Raw genomic sequence first — 24,721 nt, 5'->3', positions numbered from 1 at the left:
ACTAATTGCTCAATCTCCTTCATTGACTACCTACTGATATGACTATATCTATGTGCATCAATTATGCTATCTGATTGATTGCTAGAATCATCAGTTACATATTTGTATTCATAGCTGTCAACGATTGTAATCAATACTAGGATATAGTGATTGTAGTAGGAAGTCTATATATTTGTAAATCTTGTATCATTTAAGATCAATGGAAATCATTTTCTACATGGTATCAGTAGTTTAGGTGTTTATCGATCCTTCTTCCCTTCTTGTTTCATCCCAAACCTTTCATACTCAATCCTCAAAATCATTCTGATTCTTCCCTTCCTATGGCTACACTCATGTACCACAATAGTCATAACAGCTCCCTATCGATTCAAAGGTGTCACTGTTGGGAATAGTTTAGGGTTCAGGGCTACGGAATCCCTTTTTGCTTGCCATTTTGATATCCTCAGTTCCACCATAGGACATTTCTAATGTTGCTTGTTCACTATGGATGCAAAGTTCTCAAAACATGAAATGCATAATATTTGCGGTCCTTCCAACTTCCGTGAGATTCTTTGATTAAACTTTTCCATCTCTAGATAGATGCCGACTATGAAAGATTAGAAATAAGAAACATAAATACTCGACTTGGAAAAGTGAATTTCCACGTCCGGAAAACAACTTATGCTTTTGTTTGCCCTAAAAGTTAATTATAAAGAATATGGATCATTTATCGTTCACGAGTATAAATTGTGTTTAATTATAGATGCACATATTGACATATATTTGTGATTAATTTCAACTCCCATAGTGTACACACTTTTGAGTTCATGAAAAAAATCAAACTCATTTCTTGCTACGGCATTCTGATTCTAGCTAAGAATTGAAGTCTCATTATATCCATAAGTATCATTACAATTGAAACTTACCTTACTTGGCTCCAACGTTAAACTGAAACTGATGCGATTGACAAACGTTTTATTCGCTCGCATTGAAACCGACATATACTTCAATTCTCCTTTGCACAATGAAATGAATGATCCAAGAGAAAAGAGACGGAACAACTCTTGTGATTTACCATTTTTCATGTCACATTCTTGGCCATCACACTATTCAAGTATTCATGTATGGTTCTGGTAAACGTAATGTTGGAAGATAACATGAATGAAACCCACTATGCATATAGGTTTGCAATGAAATTCTTTTCAACAAAATCATTAGAAGGAACAAGAAGGTAGGTGGTTTTGAAAAGCACACTAGTCTAAAGTATTCATGTATGGTTCTGGTAAACCTACTGTGTTTATACAATTTTGCTGGTGTAAAAAACTTTAACCTTCAGTTAAAAATCAAAGCGCGTGAGGTTCCACCAATGTGACATTCAAACAATCAAAACGAAGATGACGTACTGGTGGACTATGAGTCAAGTGAGTTTCGTTTTCAGCGTAAACCAATGAAGTTAAAGAAAAGTTACTCTTTTTCAAAGCAGGAAAGAGCGAAAAAACAAAACCGACCAACTAGAGCAACGTCACTTACAGAACACACAAATATATTCCAAGATTGAAACCAAACCAGAGACTTCTCAAAAACCCAAAACCCAGTTCTTGTTGTTCTCCTGAAATCTCTGATTGGTTGTTTCTTTGTGAAGAAACAGAGAGAGAGAGAGAGAGATGCAGGAAAACCAGTAAGAGGGTCTTTGCATTGTCTTATGGCATGCCTGAGGAAGAAGGAGCACTGTGTATTCAAGGCTCTGAAGTTGTCATTCTTGCCCTTTGTTTGGTCCAAAGTTGAGATTTTTGATCGAAGATTGAATCCTTTGTTGCTGGTTTTTGTTCAGAGACCATGAGAATCAAAAGCTTCTGCTTTTTTGTCCAGGTCTTCTTGGTCTTCTTCTCTCTGATTGGTAACTTCCCAACTCCTTTTTGTCATTAATTTTTCTAGCTTTCTGGGTTTTTCATTTCTTTTGTGATTGAATTGGATGGTTATAGAACAGTGTGTAGGCGTGTGATTTAGTAGAGGGGGGAAGTTGGTTTCTTTTGGGCCTTTGGCAATTGGGTCCTGCATATTTGGTGGATTCTTGACTTTGATTGCTTGATCATAGTTTGATGTTGAATTTGTGTTGAAAAATGTTTGTAGAATATGGGAAATCGGGTCTGTGTATGTGAGTTTTGAGTGAGGAACTGAGGATTGATTGGTCTTAATCATTCAATCTGATTTAAAATAGTGTTTCATACTGATAAAGAATGTTAGAGCCTTGTTCTTGTATTGATTTGATGATAGCATGATGGATAGCTTAGAGAATATTTAATGCAGGGCATCACCGTATTTATATGTATAGGCCACAGTCTATGCAAGATGAAAGCTTTTGTGGGTCTCCCCAGATTTAATAGTTTCTTAGGCTGTGTTATGAACATTCAGTGAAGATTCCAGTTGACTCACTCCTAGTTTTCAACGTAATATCGACTTATATAGTTCATTAACAGTATTTTCATATATAAGAATGAGAAGTAAAACAAAGTCTACGCGTTCTGGTGCTATTAAAGAAAAAATTAGGCGATGATCTTACTTGATTTGGTGAGATTTCCTGAAATTATACAATTGATGAGTTCGCCAAACTATTTTCTTAATTAGAGGAGAATCTCATTGAAGTGAAGTAGACACTAACTGGTTCTTTACCAATTTCTGTGGTTGAGTGGACTGATTGTATGCTAGTTTAAATGCCATTTGTGGCTCTTGGGATATCGCTGTTATCTTTCATAACGACATGACTGATGTTTGATGGCTTTGTTCTGTTCTTTCCAGCCTCTGTGACTGTACAAGCATTCACTGGAGCATACGGGATAAATTATGGAAGAATTGCAGATAACATTCCTTCTCCAGATAAAGTTGCTACACTTCTTAGAGCAGCAAAAATAAAGAATGTCAGGATATATGATGCTGATCACAGTGTTCTCAAGGCTTTTAGTGGGACTGGGCTTGACTTAGTGGTCGGGCTTCCAAATGGATACCTGAAAGAAATGAGCGCCAATCAGGATCATGCACTGGATTGGGTTAAGGAAAATGTGCAGGCATTTCTTCCTGATACACACATCCGAGGGATTGCAGTGGGTAATGAAGTATTAGGTGGGGGTGATCTTGAATCGTGGGCAGCTCTTTTGGGTGCAGTTAAAAACATCTATAATGCAACAAAGATGCTAAAATTAGATGATGTAGTTCAGATTACCACAGCACATTCACAGGCTGTTTTTAATAATTCATACCCTCCCTCTTCCTGTATATTTAGGGATAATGTTAAGCAGCAGTACATGAAGCCACTTTTGGAGTTCTTCTCAGAAATTGGTTCACCCTTCTGTTTGAATGCTTATCCGTTCCTTGCCTACATGAGTGATCCGGAGCATATAGATATCAACTATGCTCTTTTTCAGAAAACAAAGGGGATTCATGATAACAAAACTGATCTTCATTATGATAATATGCTTGATGCTCAAATAGATGCAGCCTATTCAGCTTTAGAAGATGCTGGTTTGAAAAAGATGGAAGTTATTATCACAGAGACAGGGTGGGCCTCCCATGGAGATGACAGTGAAGCTGCAGCTACAGCAGAGAATGCAAGGACATATAACTATAACCTACGTAAAAGGTTAGCAAAGAAGAAAGGGACCCCTCTCCGGCCACATTTTGTAGTGAAGGCATACATATTTGCCATTTTTAATGAGAACTTGAAAACAGGGGCAACTTCTGAGAGAAACTTTGGACTGTTTAAGCCTGATGGAACCATTTCATATGATATTGGGTTTCATGGACTTGTATCATCTTCTGCAGATTCATTGCATTCATCTTTAAAGGTACTAGTTTCCTCACTCCCTTGAATTATGTCCTCTGAATGCTCTAACGCTGTCTTGGAAATTGGGATCGGCTTTAAACTTTAAGTCTCCCTACAAAGAAATGGAATAATATTGAAAGTTACTTATTCTTGGATTGCCGTTACCCTTTGGTTTTGGTCTGCTAGTGCTAAATTCATAGGAAGCCTGTAAATGAAACAAATATTAGAAATGAAACAGCAATACTTGGTAATTGTGATCCTCCCTATGTGCACAGATTTTGCTCTACACCATGCTTTTAACTTGGTTGTTCTTGTTACCTTATTTTTGAAAACGCTTCCTCATCTCATCAGTTTTTTGGGTTACTTCTTTATTACTATTACAGGATAGTAGGGTTCAAGCCTGGTCTCGGTCCCAATACTTCCTATTACCAATCTCTGCGTTAGCATTGGTTCTGATCCTTAGATGATGAAGCCACCACTTGGGAGTTGAGATCAGCTATCGTGTCTTCTTCAAAATACAAACTACATAAAATGGATTCTAGAGTTCTGAAAATATATGCTATTTACTGCTTGTTAACTTTATCCATCGTAGGAAATGTATTTCAGATTTGCTTCTTACAATTTTTACTTGAATATTTTTCTTATGTTCCCCTCTCATGGTTCCCAACTACTTACCGAGGCACTTTTCAGAGGGTTCATATTTCTGTTGGAAATAGAAGACATGCATTTGAATTGAACTGGCCTTGTTTGTTCACAAGATTGTCTATCGTTGAGTAACTACTGGTTAAAAGTGTTGTTTATCATTGAGTAACACAATTGAGGAATCATCCTCAGCGTATCATTTTTAAGGTCAAGTCCTTCGGATTGCGTATATATTTGCATAGAAAACTTCTGTTTTTATTTTATAACCACCATGGAGAATCAGTATTTCTCCCAGACTATGACATAAAATTTTACCATCTTATATTTTAAATCAACAGGCTGGCTTGAATAATTATTTTACGAAGAAAAGGTGGGAAAAATATATATAAAAGTGTCAAAGAACAAGTCATACACAAGTAGACAACAAGAAGGTTCTCATGTTTCCCAGTTTTATATGCTTTACCAGGAGTCGGTTCATTTCTTCATTCATTTGTTTATACTACAGGATGCTTATGTGTTGGACCAAGAAATGATACATAATTTAATCGATTGGGTCTGACAGAAACAACGAACAAATTTCAGTTACACATTTTCATAGTTTACTGCCAATCGCATTCCTATCACAAAGGTGAAAAGTTAATCCGATATAGGGCATAATTGTGTGAACAGTAAACAGTAATAAGCAATACTATACCCGACTGCCCCTTCAGATGTCCGGGCTGCTAGATCAGAATTATGACCGGATCTAATCTCACCAAGTCTCTGGATTAGTTGTATATTATGCATCATGATTAATAATGCCTCACCATTGGACTAATTAATTTTCTGTTGTTGACTTCTGGCTGGTTGATGCATGTTTCTGTAAGCTCTGCTCCGTTGGCCATTTCAACCTCAAATCAAACCAAATTTGTTTCTTCATTTACACTTTATAAGCACATAGACAGAGCCTGAACACCACAATACAGTACCAAATAGCTTAAGCTAGGGGCCACCTGTGAACACTCCCAAGTTTCATTGAGATCATGGGGACTAAGATACTTAGTGCGACTACCTTTGTGTTCGCAATTGCTATAGCTTTAGCAGCTGTGCTACAAACCGCAGAAGCTGAAACGCACACAGTGAGTTGGAATAATACAGTCGGTGCCGACTACTATACTTCCTTTGCTGCCAATCACACCTTCAAAGTTGGCGATGTTCTAGGTAATATTTCCCATGCTATTTAGTGCATGCTAAGAAAAATTTTCTACGGAACAATTTTTTGTTCTAAGCAAATTGGTTGTATAACTTGTATCTATTACAAAGAAATTAGAAAATCTCGCTTAAACATAACTAAGTATTGGATTAGCAAACTTCTAAAGAGAAACCTCATTTTTAGCGAGTATTAACTTTTGTGATTTGTTGCGTGACCAGTGTTCGAGTTCACAACAGGACGACATGATGTAGCTGAACTTTCAAAGGATGCTTATGAAAAGTGCAACGTCACTGGCTATATCAGCACCCCCAAGTCCGAGGGACCAGCCAACTACACCCTCAGTGCCACCGGCGATCACTACTTCATTTGCCTCTTTCCTGAGCACTGTGACCAAGGCGGACAGAAGCTAACCATCACTGTAACTGGCGATTCTCCTCCTCCTTCAACATCCCCACCACCGAGCACGTCAAGCACTACGGCACCGCCGCCAAAGGGCTCGACAGGCAGCTCTTCTCATGTTGTCACCATTTCTACTGTTTTCATGTCCATTGCGCTAGCTCTTTTCTGCCTCTTCTAGTCTTCATATATTTATCAACTGTATTTCTATGCATTTCATTTGGTTCAGCATGAATTATTTTGGCACAAGCTAGAGAGTTTGATCAAGATTATTTCTGCCCTGATGGATGCATTTGGTGTGCGCTAGCCGCTATTGTCCTGAGAGCTGCATAAAATTTACCAGGCCAACAAAATTATATGACAATTAATTAACAACGATTAACGATATATATAGTCATTCTTTGAATTATTCTCAACAGGTTAGGTAAACACCATCTGAGTTTCATGTACACATCCAAGTGTTTATAAATTGATAATTGACGACTGGCGAGGTCAAGCTTGGCTTGAATCACGCCAGAGATGAAACTCCTCGAAACTTTCATGCTCTACTAATATATATATACCAACAAGCTAGTAGTAACATATAAGGCAGTGCCTGCAGAATATGGACCCAAATGGCACCTCAGTCCACATATATCTAAATTAGGGCCAGAAATATCAATGTTTTCAAGGCAATAAGTCGACTGCTCTTCCAACAATGAATATTTTAATTAAATACATATAAATGTAATTTAATGTAAGTGGTTTTTTTTTTCAAAAATATGGTGTGATTTGAATGAAAATTGGCCCAGCCCAAACAAAACCTCATGAGATAAGCCCACATATTCAAGTGTTGGTCAAAACATTGTTTGAATTGGCCCAAAAGAGGGTTTTGATGGAAAAGTTAGTCAAACAATGTCGGTCTGACCAAAAGAAAGAAAACCCAGAAAACTCATCTTCTACCTTCCGCCGCATCAGCCGTCGCCTTCTCCAAAAACAACCATCCCGATGCTTTTTCATTCGATTTTCCAGCAGCTCGCCCTGGTTTGGACAAGTGAGGCATTTAGCCGTCGCCCCGCACCAAAGTGCGCACCAGCGACGCCTCGGCGTCGCCTTTGAAAACACTGAGAATTATTACCGCTTAGCATGCTTTCTATAAGTCCAAAATATTGATTGTTCAAAAAGAAAAATTCCAAAAGATTAGCTTAATTATAAATTTATGGTGCTTGGACTTCTAATCTTACCTTTGTGCCCTAGGGGTAAAACGGTAGGTCAGAACGAGCATCCTTTAAATAGTTCAGAAATTTTTTACTACTTTGTTCATTAGTTAGATGAAACTGTCCACTTATGCTTGATGTCAAAAGCTACTTAATTAATATAATTCAAATGATATATGTCAACGAAATCGATAATGATTTATGAACATGACTAATTAATAGAAATTAACGTAGTACAGGTTACTTTAATTTGCACGTCAACATTACCAATATCGATGTTATATACTTATTTACATTGGCACAGCTATATGATTTTCCGGCACGGCCGGATGTCAAACACAAAGCAGAGTTTGTAGGATGATATCTATGTGAACTTTGGTCGGGTGTCAGTGAACCACTTCCAAAAATCCAAGAATTTTCCATGAATAAATTCTCACGGACATTGCCACATCTAAAGTGCTAAACTCACTCATCCAGTTTCAGACGAAACATATAAGGGTGGAAATTAAGCAACTCATACCATGAATATGAAGTATGTGATCGTGCTTGTCATTGCAATTGCAGCAATCGCAGAAGGTGCAGAATACACTGTAGGAGACGCCATGGGTTGGATGGTTCCTCCTACACCTGATTATTATGATAAATGGGTTTCCAAGTATAACTTTGTCGAGAACGATACTCTAGGTGAACTACTGCTTCATGAATTAATTTCTCTTAATAAATTCAAATTCTTTCTTCTTGATGATATTTGTCTTGATTGTTTGTTCCTGTTTTCAGTGTTTAACTTTGAACAAGGAAAGCATGACATCACTGTACTATCCAAGGAAGACTTCGACTCCTGCAACATGAACAATCCCTTGTTTCAATTTCCAGAACCAGGTGATGTTGGGGTTATGGCCAGCGGCACATTTTACTTCACATGCAGCTTTGGTGAGCACTGTGCTAGCGGGCAAAAGTTCGCCATATTTTTTGCCTCTGCACCTGTGCCTCCCAGTCCAAGTCCGTGTCCGAAGGAATCTGTTACTACCGATCAATTGACGCAGTCCCGGAAGTTCAAGGAAATATCAGTAACTAGGAAGGTTGTAGGCTTGTAGCAGAAGTCCTTACCGGAGAACAATAAATCAAGAAGCCTTGAGTCATGATTATTACTTATATCATGTAATCTAGAAACCTACAAATAAGATTATGATTGAATTACGATCAGATTTATTTGTACTCTTAATAAATTTCTCCTTCATGTTGAATAAACGCGTGCTAGCATATCATCTAAATTCGTAATCAATTTTATGGATAAAGGAAAATGATTGCGACCGGCAACTTATTCCCATCAATCCCATGGTAATCAAGTTTCTTGTTAGTAAAACGCATTGGTAACAGCACCATTGTTGTTATGGCAAATCAACCACCCGCCATATAAGGTTTCAAAACTTAATATGAAGATGAATCTGTCATGAAAAATGCGTGCAAGCTTGGCAAAAAGACTAGGTAAGCAAAACCATCCCATATAGGGTGTGTTTGGCGTAGCTGTGACTTATAAGATAAGTTGACTTATACTTATTTCTGAGAATAAGTTTCTGATAAGTTAAGTAGCTGACTGTTTGGTAAACTGACTTTTTAAAGTGACTTATAGTGACATAAGTTGTGCAGAGTGTTTGGTAAACTTAAACTGACTTATGCTTTGACTTCGAGGTAGATGTGTAATTTCTAAGCTTTCATGAGGGCACCCAACGTCATTACGAAAATATCATTTAATCGTCTCCGTGTTTCTATCGACTTACTTATTTTGAAAAGGAAGTCATTACTAACTTCTACTTATAGCTCGAAAACAGTCTTGGCTTATAAGAAAAGTACATTTTCATGTGTTTACCAAACACTCATATCACCTTAACTTATAAGAAAAGCAGCATATAAGCTGCTCCAAACGCGCACATAATCATGCATGCAAACGACTTTCGTCCCATCCATCGATCCCCAAAATTATAGTCGATTAGTATAATTTTGGGTAAAGTTTGATTCTTTTACTATACTGATCTCCTTTGTAGTAGTATGAAACTCTAATCATTGTTTTTAGACGATTCAAATTAATGCTTTTAACACTGAATATAATAAGTGTACTGCCATAGTTCATATATTCTATAACATTTAGGAGAATTCTTATTTTAGTCCAGAACCTTCCTCCATAGTCCAAATCATTTTCTCTACACAAAATTATTCGTACGTTCGCTCATCATAACGTTGTCTCATAGAACGTAGTTTCGAGGCCCTAAAACACAGAACAATATATAATTTTTCTTTTGGTTATAAATTGGCAACAGATTCAAGGAGTAGGGAAGCGAATTAATACACTTATAATACTGATTCATTAAAATTACCAAACCTTGTTGAACTGTACGATGGACATGATTAATATCGACTCTAGTTAGCTCATTCATCTAGCTCTGTATATGTATAAATTAATTAAAATGGCATCTATATTTGTACGTACGGCGCCGGCCATATATGTCACAGCTAGCAATTTCAGGGTGTCATACGCAATGCACTAACATAGTTCTTTGTGAAGTTTGGCGGAAGAGTCACTCGACCGGCCGCCTCCTCTCCTAAAATCCGAGACGCCAAGCCTCTCCCTCTATAAAGCCAGGCACCGCTTTCAGTCCTCATTAGCAATTTCCTACACAGCAACACAGCTAATTAAGGACTGTGAGCTAATTGATTAGATGGGGAAAGCCGTGAATGTTTTGGTCGCGGTTATAGGCTTGGCAGCAATATTCTTACATAGAACAGAGGCTGATGAAATCGAGCACAATTTGGTTTGGACTATTCCTTCTGGCGGAGCCGGCGAATATGCAGCCTGGGCGGCGGCGCATCCCTTTCAACTTAATTATGCCGCAGGCGGTGCTTATGATAGTATAAGTGAGTATTACTAGCTAGCTAAATTACTACTCCATTAATCAATTGCTTTTTAGGGTTCACACATATCTTCTTCTTTTTTTTTTGAGTTCACGTACATCGGATTGAGCCTGTATATCTCCACGTACATATATAGGCCTGTTTATCATAAAACTTTTGTTTGATTTAGGTTTTTAAGCACTGCCATTATTCTTCAGATTACATGTACTGTAGAAAATCCACGATAATGATTATTATTTGGTTGTTTTTCCTCTCTTGTACGTGCAGCATTTGATTTTAAAACAGGAGAACAAGACATTGCTGCAGTGACAAAGGAAGATTTCGACAGTTGTACCACCACAGATCCGATATGGATATTTTCAGAGGCAATCAATTATGCGCCTGGTTATGCCGGCACATATTATTTCACCTGCACATTCGCCGGACATTGCACCAAAGGACAAAAGATTGCCATTACCTGGGCGAATTCTACGGCGCCGGCACCTGCCCCATGTCCAAGTTCAACAGCAACCACTTCCTCCGCTCTGCCACTTAAATTTCGCTCCAAAAGAGTTAAAAATTAAGCACAGCAACTGCTGATCGACCTTTCAAATTATAATTATAAAAATCGATCTGCACTAAGCAGTCATTTATTTCTTTATTTTCCTGTCAATAAGAGTTGTAATGAGTACATTATATTGTACTGTGTATGTCGATGGACTAGAAATCCAATAACATGTTGATCATTCAGTTTTTTATATGATTACACCTGTGTACATCCTTTCAATTTAAGAATTTTTGTAGTTGCATCAATGCGAACTAATAGAATTTCGGGGTGTCATACCCAATGCACACAATTTGTATGTATATTAGTTTCATTGTGAAATTTGGCAGGACTCACTTAACTGCTTTACTAAATTCCAATAGCTATACATACGTACTCGATCGAGATCTTCCTATAAGTTAAGAAACCATATTGCAGATCGATCGACCTCAGCACCATTTTCAACAGGTGATTAAAAGAACATAGTTCAGGACAGTGAAAATAATTAAGGACATGCATTTAGAGATGGTGAAGATCATGAATTTCCTAGTTTCAGTTATAGCATTTGCAACATTGTTACACAGAACAGGAGCCGAAGACTACACAGTTGGAGATGATCTGGGCTGGACTATACCTCCGGACGGTGCCGACACGTATGCAGACTGGGCAGACGAGCATACCCCCTTTGTTGTCAATGTTGATACTCTAAGTGAGTATATAAATATAGTACTAGCCAGAACTTCACCTAGTTAACTTTCTATTAGAATTTCAGGTTTATATAGTCATATAGATACATATGTGTGTGCGTGTGTGTGTGTGTGATGAACATGGTAATAATACTGTTATTTGTGTGCAGTATTTGAATTTCCAGTAGGACAACAAGACGTGGCATCTGTGTGTAAGGAGGATTTCGACGCATGCTTTACCACAAATCCGCTATGGGTGTCATCGGCTCCGACCAAAGTTATATTTGATCGAGCAGGCACATTTTATTTCGTTGGCACTTACAACGGTCACTGTGCCAAAGGCCAAAAGATGGCCGTTACATGGATCAATTCCCAGCCATGATCACCGACGCAGAGAGTTCATTTATTTGCTGCTGCTGAAGTTAACAGTAATGCAATGTTGCCACTTAAGTTTCTTTCGGTAAGAGTTGATCAAGAAACACGGCAACAAAAACAATGGGGGTGCATGCCATATAAGTGGCTGATTACTTTTGTAACTATGAGGAGATTCATATAGCAGCAATTATGTTTCTTTGTTCTTGTGTTTTTATGTTTTTCTCTTTTCAATCAATAAGAATTGCTTGCAATAATCTTAAGCCATTTGAAATAAAGTATGTGCAAAGTCTTATATATATAGAAACCCAATATATTTCTGTAATAGATAAATGGTTCTTCTATATATTTCTATAATATATAGATTAATTAGTCTACTTATGGACATAAAACTATAATACACTAGTCTCATGACACACTCCATGTATGCTATATTTAGTTCTTTTTAAACTAACAGAAATTGTAAAAAAAAATCTGATCAGTAGTGGGTAGTTATGTTTTTTTTATCTCCTTCAGAAAACAAAATTGATCACTTTTATATTTTTCAAATTACAATTATATCATTCAAACTATAGTTAAATGACTCAAATAAATTCTGGAGTATTTTAAAAATTTAACCAGTAAATATGTCAACTCTCATTCCTGCTTTATTATTAGGAGATATGAAAAATTAGACCCCAGGTTGAAAACAGCTATCTTGGCGTTGATGCCATGCACGAAGTCAAATAACACGTACGTACAAGATCTTTCTATAATTTGGCTAAAGCTCCAAGCCCACCAATTAAGTGCAGTAAATTCACTAAATTTACCACTTCCAGTTGACCATTGTGAAGTGAAGATCGAGTGCATGGCCAAAATACTCGCTCCGATCCGGCGATCTCTTATATATAAATACCATATCAAACACAATGGCTGGAGAGAATTCGTGGACGTTTAAGTTTTTCTTTAAGCTATTGGCGAAGTGCGTGATTAGTTGCATCATGAAAAATGTTATAACATTTCACATTTGCATGAAAAGTGAAAACTGAAATTCTGTTAGGGCAGCTAATCCAAAAGATTGTCTGATTCTTATCAAAATCATTTGAATTCAATTACGAGCATAGTGACCATAAGATCGATCCTAAGGCATGCAGGTTTCTGTTTATAGATAGAATTCAAGTAGCAAAATACTAACGTATATATACACATTCGCAATATACAACATTCAAAATTGACTTTTGCGACATATTTCGTATCGACTCTCGATCATTGACATTTACCATCAGTCCTAGAGATAGATTTCGATTATTTTGATAATCTCAACGTGCACTTGGTCTCGTAGTTCACCATTGCACAGCTTGCAATTGCTGGATGTGATACACAAGGCATATGGCATCCGAACTCTGATCTCTATGTGAAATTTGGCGGGTCTCGCTCAACCGCTTCCTGTGATATACAAGACCTCTCCCTCCATATATTCAGAATACAGCACTTATTTCCTCTACTACTACTACTACTACTACTACTACTACTACTACTACTACTACTACAACAACAACAACAACAACAACAACAGCTGAGCTGTAGCGATCAAGATGAAAACCATGAACGTCATCGTTGTTGTTCTCGCAGTGGCAGTAGTCTTGTCACATGGAGCAGAAGCTGTACTATACACTGTTGGAGACGACTTGGGATGGGCTATTCCTCCTGGTGGCGCTGCCACTTATGCTGCATGGGCTGCCGAGCATAGCTTTGTAGTTGACGATGAGCTAGGTGAGATGTATGAACCAATGTCCATGACGATGATCGATGAATTAATCTTTCTTTACACTGTATATTATTGATGCGTACGTGCTTGTTTGTTTGTTGTTTGCAGAGTTCGACTTCTTAGAAGGTGAACAAGACTTGGCCTGGGTAACCAAGGAAGACTTCGACAGTTGTTACACGGCGGATCCCTTGTATGTATACCAGGAACCAACTACACTTCAGTTTCTAGTAAGCGATACATACTATTTCACCTCCACTTTGGCCGGGCACTGCACCAAAGGCCAAAAGATTGCCATTTACATTGGCGCGCTGCCTCCTAGTCCCAGTCCCATTCCCAGTCCCAGTCCATGTCCATATGCATCAAGTGCTGATGAACCCCAATCGACCAAATTTGTGTCTCACAAGATCCTGTCCAGAGGAAACTAGTTTCGATCTGCTTGTACTTATCTATGGTTGAATAATAGAAACCCTTCTGTACCATGTGTTCATGGAAGTGAATCAAGTGATGTAACCGGAAATTGCATGCCATGCAATAAGCTGATGATTAAGTATGAAGTAATTTCTTCATTTGAGTTTTTATAGTTTATTCTAGCTCCCTCTATTGAAGCATTTCGATTGAGGAAATTGCATGACGATTATATCATTTCGGTTTTCTCATGTGACGAAAGCTGGTTGCATATAAAGTTCAATGAATAATAGAACATACAGAAGGGTACGGTATATGATATATCATTGGTTAATTACTTGCAGAAAAGAAAGTTGAATAAGACACCACATCTATCTATGGAGGGTCTTCGCCGGCAATCGAGAGCCTGGCTACTTTACTAGTGTGTTTCCGTTAGGAATGAAGAAATTAATAAGACTTAAATTTGTCAGCACGATTAATTAGATTATCAACTAAGCTTTAACCATGTAAACTTATGATACTTCACATTGTGATCGGCCGGTCTGGCCATTGATATGGCTAAAATAGCCTCATAATTAACCCTGTAAAAGATCCAATAAATTAAGAGTTTATAATTACAATGAGAAAAAATAAAGGAACAATGATAAACAATTCAATATAGACTTGATAAAGATCACATGGAGATGAGGAGGTTAGGGATTCAGTTGTCTACCACCAATTATGATTGAATACAATAAGTAACCTAATTTTTTTATTATGTCATGAGAAAGAAACCAATAAGAACAAACTGTGAATGCACTGCATAAGTTCTTACTACTTCTTTTGAGTTATTTAACGTCGTGAAACACACTTTTCGTTAAAAATATTTTAAGCATGCAATTTCAAAACACTTAATGAAACGCACATAAACAAGTCTATTCGATGGATGCATAGATTATTAAAAAGAACATGTAGAAGTTTGAATGATTATAGAGTCCAAACTAGTATATAAGCTATCTAGCATGCAACTTTAACTGCATGATTCTTGACTATTGTACTTTGACATTTACTACTTATGACAAAGGAAACAAAACGATTAGGTGAATTGTTTAACCTAAGTCTAGCACCGATTACATACAAACAATCTAAGTTGGCCTGCATAGAACATATGCATGTAAAAGTTATCTATAAACCGAGACAAACAATCAATCTCACTATTCGCATAAATAAAAGTAACTATGCTAACTTGCAAAAGCGTTCGACATAACTAGGGCTTCTAACCTAGCCCCTAACACAATAGATTTAGCTACTCATAGTTCTAAAAATTACACAATGTAAAATCAACTATTGAAAGCCTTGATGAAATATGGATGTGAGCTCGAGGAGATGTGGACTCGTTCTTGAGGAGATTGATGGTGAATGTGACTTGAGGAGATGGAAAGTGACTTACGGAGTTTTGAATGGTGAATGTATATGGTCTATCGGTCTCTGCCTCCTCTTTTATGTTGATGCCAAGCCTTATATATATACTCATTAATCATTGAGGCCCTAGGTCTCCTCTACATGCGGTGTATCTTCCCCTTATAATTAACAATGATCTTCAATCCTTCTCCAATTATGATTCTATTCTTCTCCTTTCTCTCAACGTCGGAAACCTCTCCTGACATCTCTCTAAATCTCGTCTTTGGTCTAAATTTGGTAAGAGATAATATGCAATATTCCCATAGAGATCTCCGAGAAAAATCTTCTTGAAATACCACATACTGTTACTTCAATATAGCCTTGATTGCATCACTTGAGCTCACAATTGCATTATGTTGCCTCACGAAGTACCTAAGAAAATAACAAGGTTGATGTGACATTTTTAAGGAAATAACTTAGTGAAAGTGTAACGGTTAGTACTATAATATCATCGCATTAAATGCTTTTATCAGCGATGACACGACCCGCCCCAAAATAAATTTTAATATCGAGGCAGATCCTGCAAGGACCACAGTCAAAGGAGATATACCGAAAATTTCGGCATAGTCTCCCCTGATAGTAGCCAACCCAACCTACACAAAAAGACACTCATAATAACTAAAATCCAACCTCAACACCCGGAGCTACCATGCTCCCCAAATTTTCAACTCCATAAACACAATTCAAAAATGTATTTCAAAACGTATGACGGAGTATGCCACGTTCTTTACCTAATCTCGTTGGACCCCAAGAGCTCGTAGCTCGTCTTATACCGCAACCGCCCAACCCACTAAGAAGACTGGGTCACAACAATCATACAACAATCTATAAACACTTAACTGTGTAAATTTACACTTATAATAACGTTCACTCGGGCAGTAAACACGAGACCATACGACACTCTGCGAGTCACTAGTCATCTCTTTTCTAATCTCTATCGGAACTTTGCTAGTACATCCATTCTCTTCTAGCAACTCGGTAATATCAGTACCGCTTCTGGTTCATCCCCTCTCTTCCGGTTCTCCCGGTTCATCCATTCTCTTCCGGTTTCCCCGGTTCAACCCCCTCTCTTCCGGTACCCTCGGTTCATCCCCTCTCTTACGGTACTCCCGGTTCAACCGCTCTCTTTCGGTACCCTCGGTTAATCCTCTCTCTTTCGGCATTCCTGGTTCAATCCCTCTCTTCCGGTACCCTCGGTTCATCCCCTCTCTTTCGGCATTCCCGGTTCAACCCCTCTCTTCCGGTATCCTCGGTTTATCCCCTCTCTTCCGGTACCCCCAGTTCATCCATTCTCTTCCGGTACCCTCGGTTCATCCCCTCTCTTCTGGTACTCCCGGTTCATCCCCCTCTCTTCATGTACTCTTGGTCCATCCCCTCTCTTCTGGTACCCTCGGTTCATCCCTTCTTTTCCGGTACCCTCGGTTCATCCCCTCTCTTCCGGTACTCCTAGTTCTCACTCACACACGCATAATGATACCGTCGTACCCTGAGTCCCACTCGTAAATGCTAAAGCTAATCAATCCGACTAACAAATATAACCGAGACCATAACTCGAATGAATACCCAACACTTGGCATTTAACCGCATACCTTTACATGACAAACATCCCACGGTCCTAACCCTAATTCTGATAGGAGTAATTAACGTCATACAATCATCTAACAATATGATCAAATAAAAACCATCATTAAATAACCACAATTCTTAAAGCCTCAACACATCTAGCAAGAAGAATCTATCCTAGAATATTTGTGGCTGCACCCAAACCTCGGTTGGGTTGCCTACGTACCCTACAATAGGGATCAAGCCATTCGTAGTTCATTAGTTCACCACAGCACGCAACCTCATAACCATTGCTATTCGTATATCACACACATCATCACAACTGACGTACATAACCATCATCATAACTATCATCCATCAAACACACAACACCATAATCATTATCAATCAACACAATCACATAGCCGCAACATCAAATGAAAACGAAGCTTACGTCAATAACACATTATCTCTACCGATGATAATCTAGATTAACGACCTCATATAATTACCAAATTCAACAATTAAGACATCGATACGTTCGTATCGACTTATACTACATGATAAAGTGACTCACTACTCCAAAAATAGCAACACGCGCCGCCACAGTGGCTGCGCGTGGGCCCCACGCGCCACCTCTCTCCAACCTCCAAAACAACTGGACCCCAACATGAAAGTTATATATCACCAGAAAACAAACATTTTTCACGACGGCATCAAAACCCAGATCGGCCGGAAAGTTCAAGGGAAGATCAGAACAGTGCACCAAATTCGATTTTGTGATGCAGCTTGAATTAGCGTCCAACTCCGGTCAAATCACAGCCATAAGGAAGGATCACGCCGACTTGCAGCGGCCTCGAGCTCCAAAGTCGCCGGAAAAGCTCGCACGGCGACGACGAAATATGTAGGAACTTCCGACCCTTGCTGCTCCTCGCACGGCGGTCGACGCGGTACAACTCCGATGTTAATCGACGGAGAACGGCGAGACGAAGCTAATGGGACCGGTGGCGTCCCAATCCATGGTCAGACGGCGGAAATCGCCATCGGGGAAGAAAATGTGATTTTCAGCAATGAACAGTTGTGCGAAATGGAGTTTTTCGAATTTCTTCCATTTTCTGATTTTCACCCCCTATTTATACTAATTTCCAAAAATGTCTTACACACTTCTTGATTCGTAACTTTTTCATACGAACTCTGATTTAAGCGTACCGCCTATCCACAAATTCATATCGACGAGCCCTACAACATTCATGAAGGAAGTTTTCCCGAAAATATTACGCATCAAAAAGTCAACTTTTAAAGTCGTCACACTTAGAACGACTCTCTTTTCAAGAAAAAGATAAATCTATAATCGCGACAAATTGTAAAAGATCCGGGTCGTATCAAACGATCTTGATGATATAGCTTCTATAATCCAAGGCCTCCCTGTATAAAGACAATTATTCGAATCAAGTTAAGTGCGTAAGAGATAAAGAAACATCGACATGCATGCGAATTGGGGCACTCGACTGACTTGATCGAGTACACGTCGATCATTTTCATTTTTATAATACGTGCAAAATTTGTCAATGATGTATGTGAAAATTAATGAACTAGCTATTTTGCATTTTAAGTGGATCAAGTGACATACTCATAAGCCATAAGAATCCTATATCTGCCCCAATATATATGTGTAATTATTTTAAAAAGTACACTATGGTACTAGTGAAGGTTCAATTCAAGATGGAGATATATCTAAGTACTTCCTCATATATAGATAATGAGTTCATTCGGATCTTCTTCCCTCCACGGCTTCACCCAGTGGAGGTTCACTTTTCTTCAGTTAACAGAGCGTGTACCGCACGCGCTGATAGAACTTTTTTACCAAAAATACCAGCTAACTAAACACCCAAAATGTATGCAATTTTGCATTGCCATCACCACAAATTAGAGCCATCGATCTTAATTCATTTCATGAAAGTGGCCTCTCAGAAACATAGCCACTGATGCATCGGCATAGCCAGAACCATCTTTGGTCTTCTCCTCCCCCGTCAATTGATTGTCTCACCATGATAATACGATTTTGGGTGTTTGATAAGTGGATTGCAGGATTTTTGGAAACCCATAATTAAGAGAAAGAAAGAAGTGGAATTGAATAGAACCGGATTTGGATTTTGTTCTTCTTTCTTTGATTTTGGTTCTGATTTAATTCAACTCAACTCTTCTCTTTAACTCCGATCAGGGAAGTCTCATCACTCTCGTCCTGGGTTGAAAAGTCTTAGTTTTCTTTTCTGAAATCACTAGTTTCACCACTATGTTAACAGAGAGATATTAGTCAAACTAATCATTGACGAATACATGGTTGTGGTTGTGTCATGTAGGTTCAAGTGAACCTCCACCGGATGGGGGAAGAATTTTCGGAGTTCATTGTGTTTGCGTGTGTATCAAATTGCAAGATACTTAAGATTTGATTAGGCTATAGCAGGTAGATGTCTAAGGCGAAAAGAAAATTTAAGAACCTATGAAGCCGGTCACCTTGTTTGAAAACTTTGGCAAAATTAATATTGAATTAAGTTGTCACACCACGCTAGGTGGCATGGGAAGGTTCCTCGGCATAAGAAATCGAGGGTACTAGATCATGAAATACATGCATGACAATGATGACCTACCAAACCAAATAACCAATTAAGAAAGATTCAACTCATTCAAGTCGATCATTCAGTGGACATGGTTTTTCAGTTTTCGTTTTTCAGTTTTTGTTCAGGCACCAGTGATACATTTAACCCTTTTCTACATATTTGTCTGGTTTAATCGTCCCCCTCTTACGTATTGCATTCTGTTTACATTGGCTGGGAGGGGGTTGCATGTCCTCGTGATTTTGTTCCTTAAGTTCTGATTTTACTACAAGAAAACAGATTATAAGAACTGATGAAAGATGTGAATCATGTGATATGTGTATATATATATATATATATATATATATATATTATAAGTAATATTACTATCAAATGATTGTTTGATGATGCTTCTATTCATTTTCTAGAAACTTGGCCGAGGAAGACAATTTCTTCATTTCTTGTGGCATCTCTCTCTCTCTCTCTCTCTCTTAGTTATACTTAGTAATTAGTATTTATGCAATCGCGCGCGGTCGATATTATTTTTAGTTATATTCAACTTTTCTGTTTCACCTACGCTGCCTTCTTTTCCATTCAAATGTTGAAAGACAATGGTTCCATGTCTTCATGACGTTGTTTCGAACAAAAACAATTCTTCATGACGTCATAAATTTTTAATGCATCTTATGAATAAATTACTAACATATTGATGAATATTTTACTAAAGAAAAATTAGCCAATCATTTAAAAAGATTATGTACGAGTGTAATGAAGTACGTACGTATATTTTAATAGTTCGTATAGGTAATTTTTCTTCTAGTTTTTGGTATGTCTCTTGTTTCAAATGGAAGAGATTCAAAGTTATAAACATCTTTTGTAGAACAAAATTCGCTATTTTCCATTCATCTAGAGAAAATCATAAGACTAACAGGTGTCAATCGATTCTCATTCAAAATAAAACGTGGTAAAGAAAAGGCTGGGTAAAGGCGGGAATAGGAAATTTCATCACATAGTTATGGATCACTTTCCCAAGCAATGTATAAGAAATTTACAAACTCTGACCTTTTGTAAATCAATAGTTATATTTACAAGCTGGAAATGGTCAATTGTGCGTTACCCTAGCTAAAGATCATGGTTCATTTCCATTGGTTAATTACCTGATCTATCTTGCCTGCATGAAACTATAATCATATATCAACATAACAGGGTACCTCAAAATCATGGACTCATGGTTATGATCTTCGTTTTCTATTATATCTGCCTAAATTTTGTAAAGAACAATAGTAATCGAATTTGTGTAAAATTTCCCTTTTTTCTTCTCTTATTTTTTGTTCTGACCAGAAAACTAAAAAATTTCTCGTGCAATATTTGATTCCATCAACACGTCCATATCAGTTTGTAAAATCAAATGGTCAACACGTACATATAATTGTGGACCTTAAAAAAAGTTAATTATATATAAATAATTGTGGACCTTATTGATTCTTGAATGAATTTGGTCGATCGAGTACGTATCTCTGTTGCCAAAACATCCCCTACAATTTCGGTTAAACAACGACAAGTGTGGCTCGTGGACCAACTGTACTGATATTGTCCTAATTTAGCCACTTCACATGTGTTGAGTTTTAATCACAAAAGGCCTCGGTACAATTGGTTATTATCCACTTACTTATAAATTTTATCTTCTTTGTCACTTCTTAGATGTGTGATCTCTCATCTCCAACAATGACCCTCTATAAAAACACCACTTCTCAATCCTTATTTCTCACAAAAGCACACTCCAAAACATAGAAACAAGAGACCAAAAAGAAAATCAAGATCAGCACCAGTCTAGCTAAGAGAAACAAATATGGGCAGTGAACTCAAATATTTAGCCGTTTTAGCCATAACTGTGGCTGCTTTCCTTCACTCCACGGCAGCACAAGAAACCCACATCGTCGGAGATGAATTCGGATGGATAGTTCCTCCCGGAGGTCATTACGCTTATGAATTGTGGGCTTCTGGGCACAAATTCTCCGTTGGTGACATTCTTGGTACGTAATGGTACTGAATATTAGACATGCATGGTTCGTATATATGTATATCGAGCTTTTGCTGAACTTATATATGTTCGTTTCTGTTGCTTAATTCTTAGAGTTCAAGTTCACAACTGGTGAACAAGACGTGGCCAAGGTTACAAAGGAAGCTTTCGACAGCTGCAATTCAACAAGCCCCATCGAGCTTAAAACAACTGGTCCGGCCAATTTTTCATTAAATACGATTGGGGAATACTATTTCATTGGAACCATGGACAAGCGCTGCGAGTTGGGACAGAAGCTAGCCATCAACGTGACTGCAAATTCTGGTGGCCCTTCAGCTTCCCCTGCTCCTGCTCCTACTGCTAGAGGTCCAGTGACTTACATCGTTGGTGAACAATTGGGTTGGTTTGTGCCCGGTCAATATGCTTATTCTGCTTGGGCCAACGGAAAAACTTTCATCGTTGGAGACACGCTAGGTAATTTACAACACTGAACTCTTTACTACATACCTGCATCCATATTGAGATATTATTTTCATACTCGATGTACTAATCTCATGCTTTAATTGGTTGTAGTTTTCAACTTCATCAATGAGACACAAGATGTAGCTGTAGTGACCAAAGCTGCTTTCGACAACTGTACCACCAATAGCACCATTGCTGTATATACAGATAGTCCGGTGTATATCGTCCTCAACACCACCGGTGAACACTACTTCACATCCACCTACGATCGCCACTGCGAATTGGGTCAGAAGCTAGCGATTAACGTGATCGCCAAGAGCACGAAAACGGCCACGTCTCCCTCAAGCCCCACAACTCCTTCCTCACAGGCTCCGTCAGCTCATTCACCGGCTGCTTCTGCTCCATTAAACTCTGCAGCCCCTTCCACCATTATTGGCAGAGGCTACTTCTTCACCTTCTTGCTCGTTGGAATGGCTTTCTTCCATTGATTGTATTCACTAGTTAATCTAAAGCTTGATATTGTTTGTTTGTAATCATTCAGTTCACTACAGTACATACCCGAGGCTGTATTAGTTTATTTAATTTATGAACTCCGTTCTTTCATGTACATATATATGGATTTCAGACAAAGCTATATTTTATCGTCCAATAGTTCATCTTTGTAGTTAACAACCATTGCGGTACTTTCGAGTTCCTTTGCTCAATATTAGTAATAACAGCCAACCTACGGTCACGAGTACTATATCTCGCTAATAAGTTTTGGGTCTTTGCGTGCGGTTAGATGTTGTCATATGATCGATAAAGTCCAAATTGGATTAAAATGAATTAGTCCATGCCAGGCTAATTGTCAGTCACTTAGAATGTTCTAATTAAGAAACCATGCATTCATTTTAGTCAATATGTGAACAAATTCAGGCTTCATCAATAATCATCTTATTTTATTTTCTTCCAATCAAGAATTCAAGGCATCCACGCAGTTGGATTTAATTTTTATTGGTACGGGGCTGGACCAGTGGAGCTATGTCTCCTTAATTGCTTGAAGGGAGGGGAATTATAATTGAAATAATATGGAGAATATACAAACGTGAGGAGAGAAATTCGAATTTTTATTTTGTAGAATCCCACTACGCACCAACTCGCTATGAGGAAGAATCGTGGCAATTCGATCATAACATGCAAATGTTCTTGTATTCTCGATCCAGATATCCTAGACTCCTTGTATGTTATTCCTATTCATCCAAGCCTTTATAAAAATCAAAACTAAGTAACATTTCATGATCGAGCTTCACAAAATGCACGCTGAAATTGTCCGCGCGCCGAAGAATAGTGTACGTTCATAGCTGACGATGTCGATCTTGATTATCTATTAAAAAAACCGAATATCTACACACTTTAGAAACAGTGAAAAGACGCAAATGTTATTACTGCACAATGTCTTGCCAGACCTTGTGATCAAACATATATTACTTCGAATATGTTATATGTATGAGGAATCAAGGACGTTCTATCCAATATTAATGGATGCCCAAAACTATATATGCCTGTTGTGGATTATTGGATGCTTGATATAGAGTGCGTACGTGTCTTTTCTTTTTATCCTTTCCTTTTGGTTAGATGCTTGATGTTGAAATTAGGAGATGAATATACTATTTTCTAGGACTTTGTTCTTATAAGCTACCCATCTCCAAACCTTTTAGACTCATACATCCACATCAAAATATCAAATCATCATTCGTCTTATTTTCTGTTAACAGGAAAATGTTAAGCACCATGAATTGGCCAAGTCCACCATACTTTTGCAAAGCATCATTCACGCACCCACGTTCGTTTACATCCTAAGATTGACAAGTTCTACATGCACATACGTATTTATATGGAAACCTCTATTTTTAATCTCATGTCCGAAAAGTTATGGTAAATATCGGTCATTTTCATTAGCTAGAATAAGTCTTTCCTCTCATTACCTGAAAATTATCTACTATTCTAATAATCCGAACTAGTTTTGTCAACCAATACACATGTGAAAATACACAGACTCCTACATTATATATTAATTAAATTTATGTTTAATATTTAATGAATAAAAAATAATTTAAATTAAAAATTAAAATAGAAAAAAAATATTTTCTTTTACAATCAACCTCCATGTGTTGTAAGTTCTATAACTACTCTCATTATCTCTACCCCACTATATCCCATTACTTTGTAATAATTCGGAAAAAAAAATTATTTTATATATACATCACATATGTAGGCAATGCTAGTATTAACTAAGAATTCCCTTTTGCCAAAATGTATATAAAACACGACCAAGACTATATTGCTTTCAAAATTCTTTCAGATAGTTCGTTTACATCCTAACTTTGACAAGTTATACATGCACATACATATTTCTATGGAAACCTCTATTTTTAATCTCATTTCCGAAAAATTATGGTAAAATATCAGTCATTTTCATTAGCTAGCAGAAGTCTTTCTTTTACATTTTCTCATTATATTTTTAGTTATTGCTCTAATAATCAGAACATGCTTTGTCAACTAATACACATGTGAAAATACACTCATACATATATATATATTAATTAAAATTATGTTTAATATTTAAGAGATAAAAAGGTAAAATTAAAATGAAAATAGAAAAAGTAAAATTATTATCTTTTACGATTAACATCAATGTGTTGTAAGTTCTATAACTACTCTCATTATCTCTACCCCCCACTATATCCCAGGAAAAATCTATGGTGCAGCGCTGCATGCGTGCAGCGCCCCTAATCCACTGTCAATACACCTCACACACTCCA

At 37.6% G+C, this 24,721-nt stretch overlaps 7 protein-coding genes across 7 annotated transcripts; all 7 read left to right on the top strand.

Moving 5' to 3' along the window:
- The first annotated feature begins 1,484 nt into the window (after positions 1–1,484).
- On the top strand, positions 1,485–4,487 carry LOC126787340 (glucan endo-1,3-beta-glucosidase 14). The gene is made up of 3 exons (XM_050513246.1): positions 1,485–1,876; positions 2,776–3,818; positions 4,180–4,487. Exons 1-3 carry the CDS (start codon positions 1,816–1,818, stop codon positions 4,261–4,263), a joined length of 1,188 nt encoding a protein of 395 aa, XP_050369203.1. The 5' UTR covers positions 1,485–1,815; the 3' UTR covers positions 4,264–4,487.
- Positions 4,488–5,014: 527 nt separating this feature from the next.
- Positions 5,015–6,331, top strand: LOC126796940 (umecyanin-like). The gene is made up of 2 exons (XM_050523655.1): positions 5,015–5,638; positions 5,849–6,331. Exons 1-2 carry the CDS (start codon positions 5,461–5,463, stop codon positions 6,205–6,207), a joined length of 537 nt encoding a protein of 178 aa, XP_050379612.1. The 5' UTR covers positions 5,015–5,460; the 3' UTR covers positions 6,208–6,331.
- Positions 6,332–7,743: 1,412 nt separating this feature from the next.
- On the top strand, positions 7,744–8,316 carry LOC126792724 (umecyanin-like). Its single transcript, XM_050519191.1, has 2 exons — positions 7,744–7,906; positions 8,000–8,316. Exons 1-2 carry the CDS (start codon positions 7,744–7,746, stop codon positions 8,314–8,316), a joined length of 480 nt encoding a protein of 159 aa, XP_050375148.1.
- A 1,585-nt stretch (positions 8,317–9,901) lies between these two features.
- Positions 9,902–10,883, top strand: LOC126797141 (umecyanin-like). The gene is made up of 2 exons (XM_050523817.1): positions 9,902–10,132; positions 10,397–10,883. Exons 1-2 carry the CDS (start codon positions 9,937–9,939, stop codon positions 10,690–10,692), a joined length of 492 nt encoding a protein of 163 aa, XP_050379774.1. The 5' UTR covers positions 9,902–9,936; the 3' UTR covers positions 10,693–10,883.
- A 294-nt stretch (positions 10,884–11,177) lies between these two features.
- LOC126792716 (early nodulin-like protein 1) lies at positions 11,178–11,720 on the top strand. The gene is made up of 2 exons (XM_050519181.1): positions 11,178–11,361; positions 11,509–11,720. The coding sequence occupies exons 1-2, from the start codon at positions 11,178–11,180 to the stop codon at positions 11,718–11,720; spliced, it is 396 nt and encodes a 131-aa protein (XP_050375138.1).
- Positions 11,721–13,257: 1,537 nt separating this feature from the next.
- LOC126797131 (umecyanin-like) lies at positions 13,258–14,037 on the top strand. Its single transcript, XM_050523812.1, has 2 exons — positions 13,258–13,462; positions 13,566–14,037. The coding sequence occupies exons 1-2, from the start codon at positions 13,285–13,287 to the stop codon at positions 13,880–13,882; spliced, it is 495 nt and encodes a 164-aa protein (XP_050379769.1). The 5' UTR covers positions 13,258–13,284; the 3' UTR covers positions 13,883–14,037.
- A 7,185-nt stretch (positions 14,038–21,222) lies between these two features.
- LOC126794975 (blue copper protein-like) lies at positions 21,223–22,598 on the top strand. Its single transcript, XM_050521784.1, has 3 exons — positions 21,223–21,471; positions 21,573–21,932; positions 22,032–22,598. Exons 1-3 carry the CDS (start codon positions 21,288–21,290, stop codon positions 22,406–22,408), a joined length of 921 nt encoding a protein of 306 aa, XP_050377741.1. The 5' UTR covers positions 21,223–21,287; the 3' UTR covers positions 22,409–22,598.
- Positions 22,599–24,721: the final 2,123 nt, after the last annotated feature.

This window comes from Argentina anserina, chromosome 1 (assembly GCF_933775445.1).
Source record: "Argentina anserina chromosome 1, drPotAnse1.1, whole genome shotgun sequence".
Lineage (NCBI taxonomy): Eukaryota > Viridiplantae > Streptophyta > Magnoliopsida > Rosales > Rosaceae > Argentina > Argentina anserina.
Note: the sequence above shows the minus strand (reverse complement) of the source record. Positions and strands in the feature narration are given on the sequence as shown.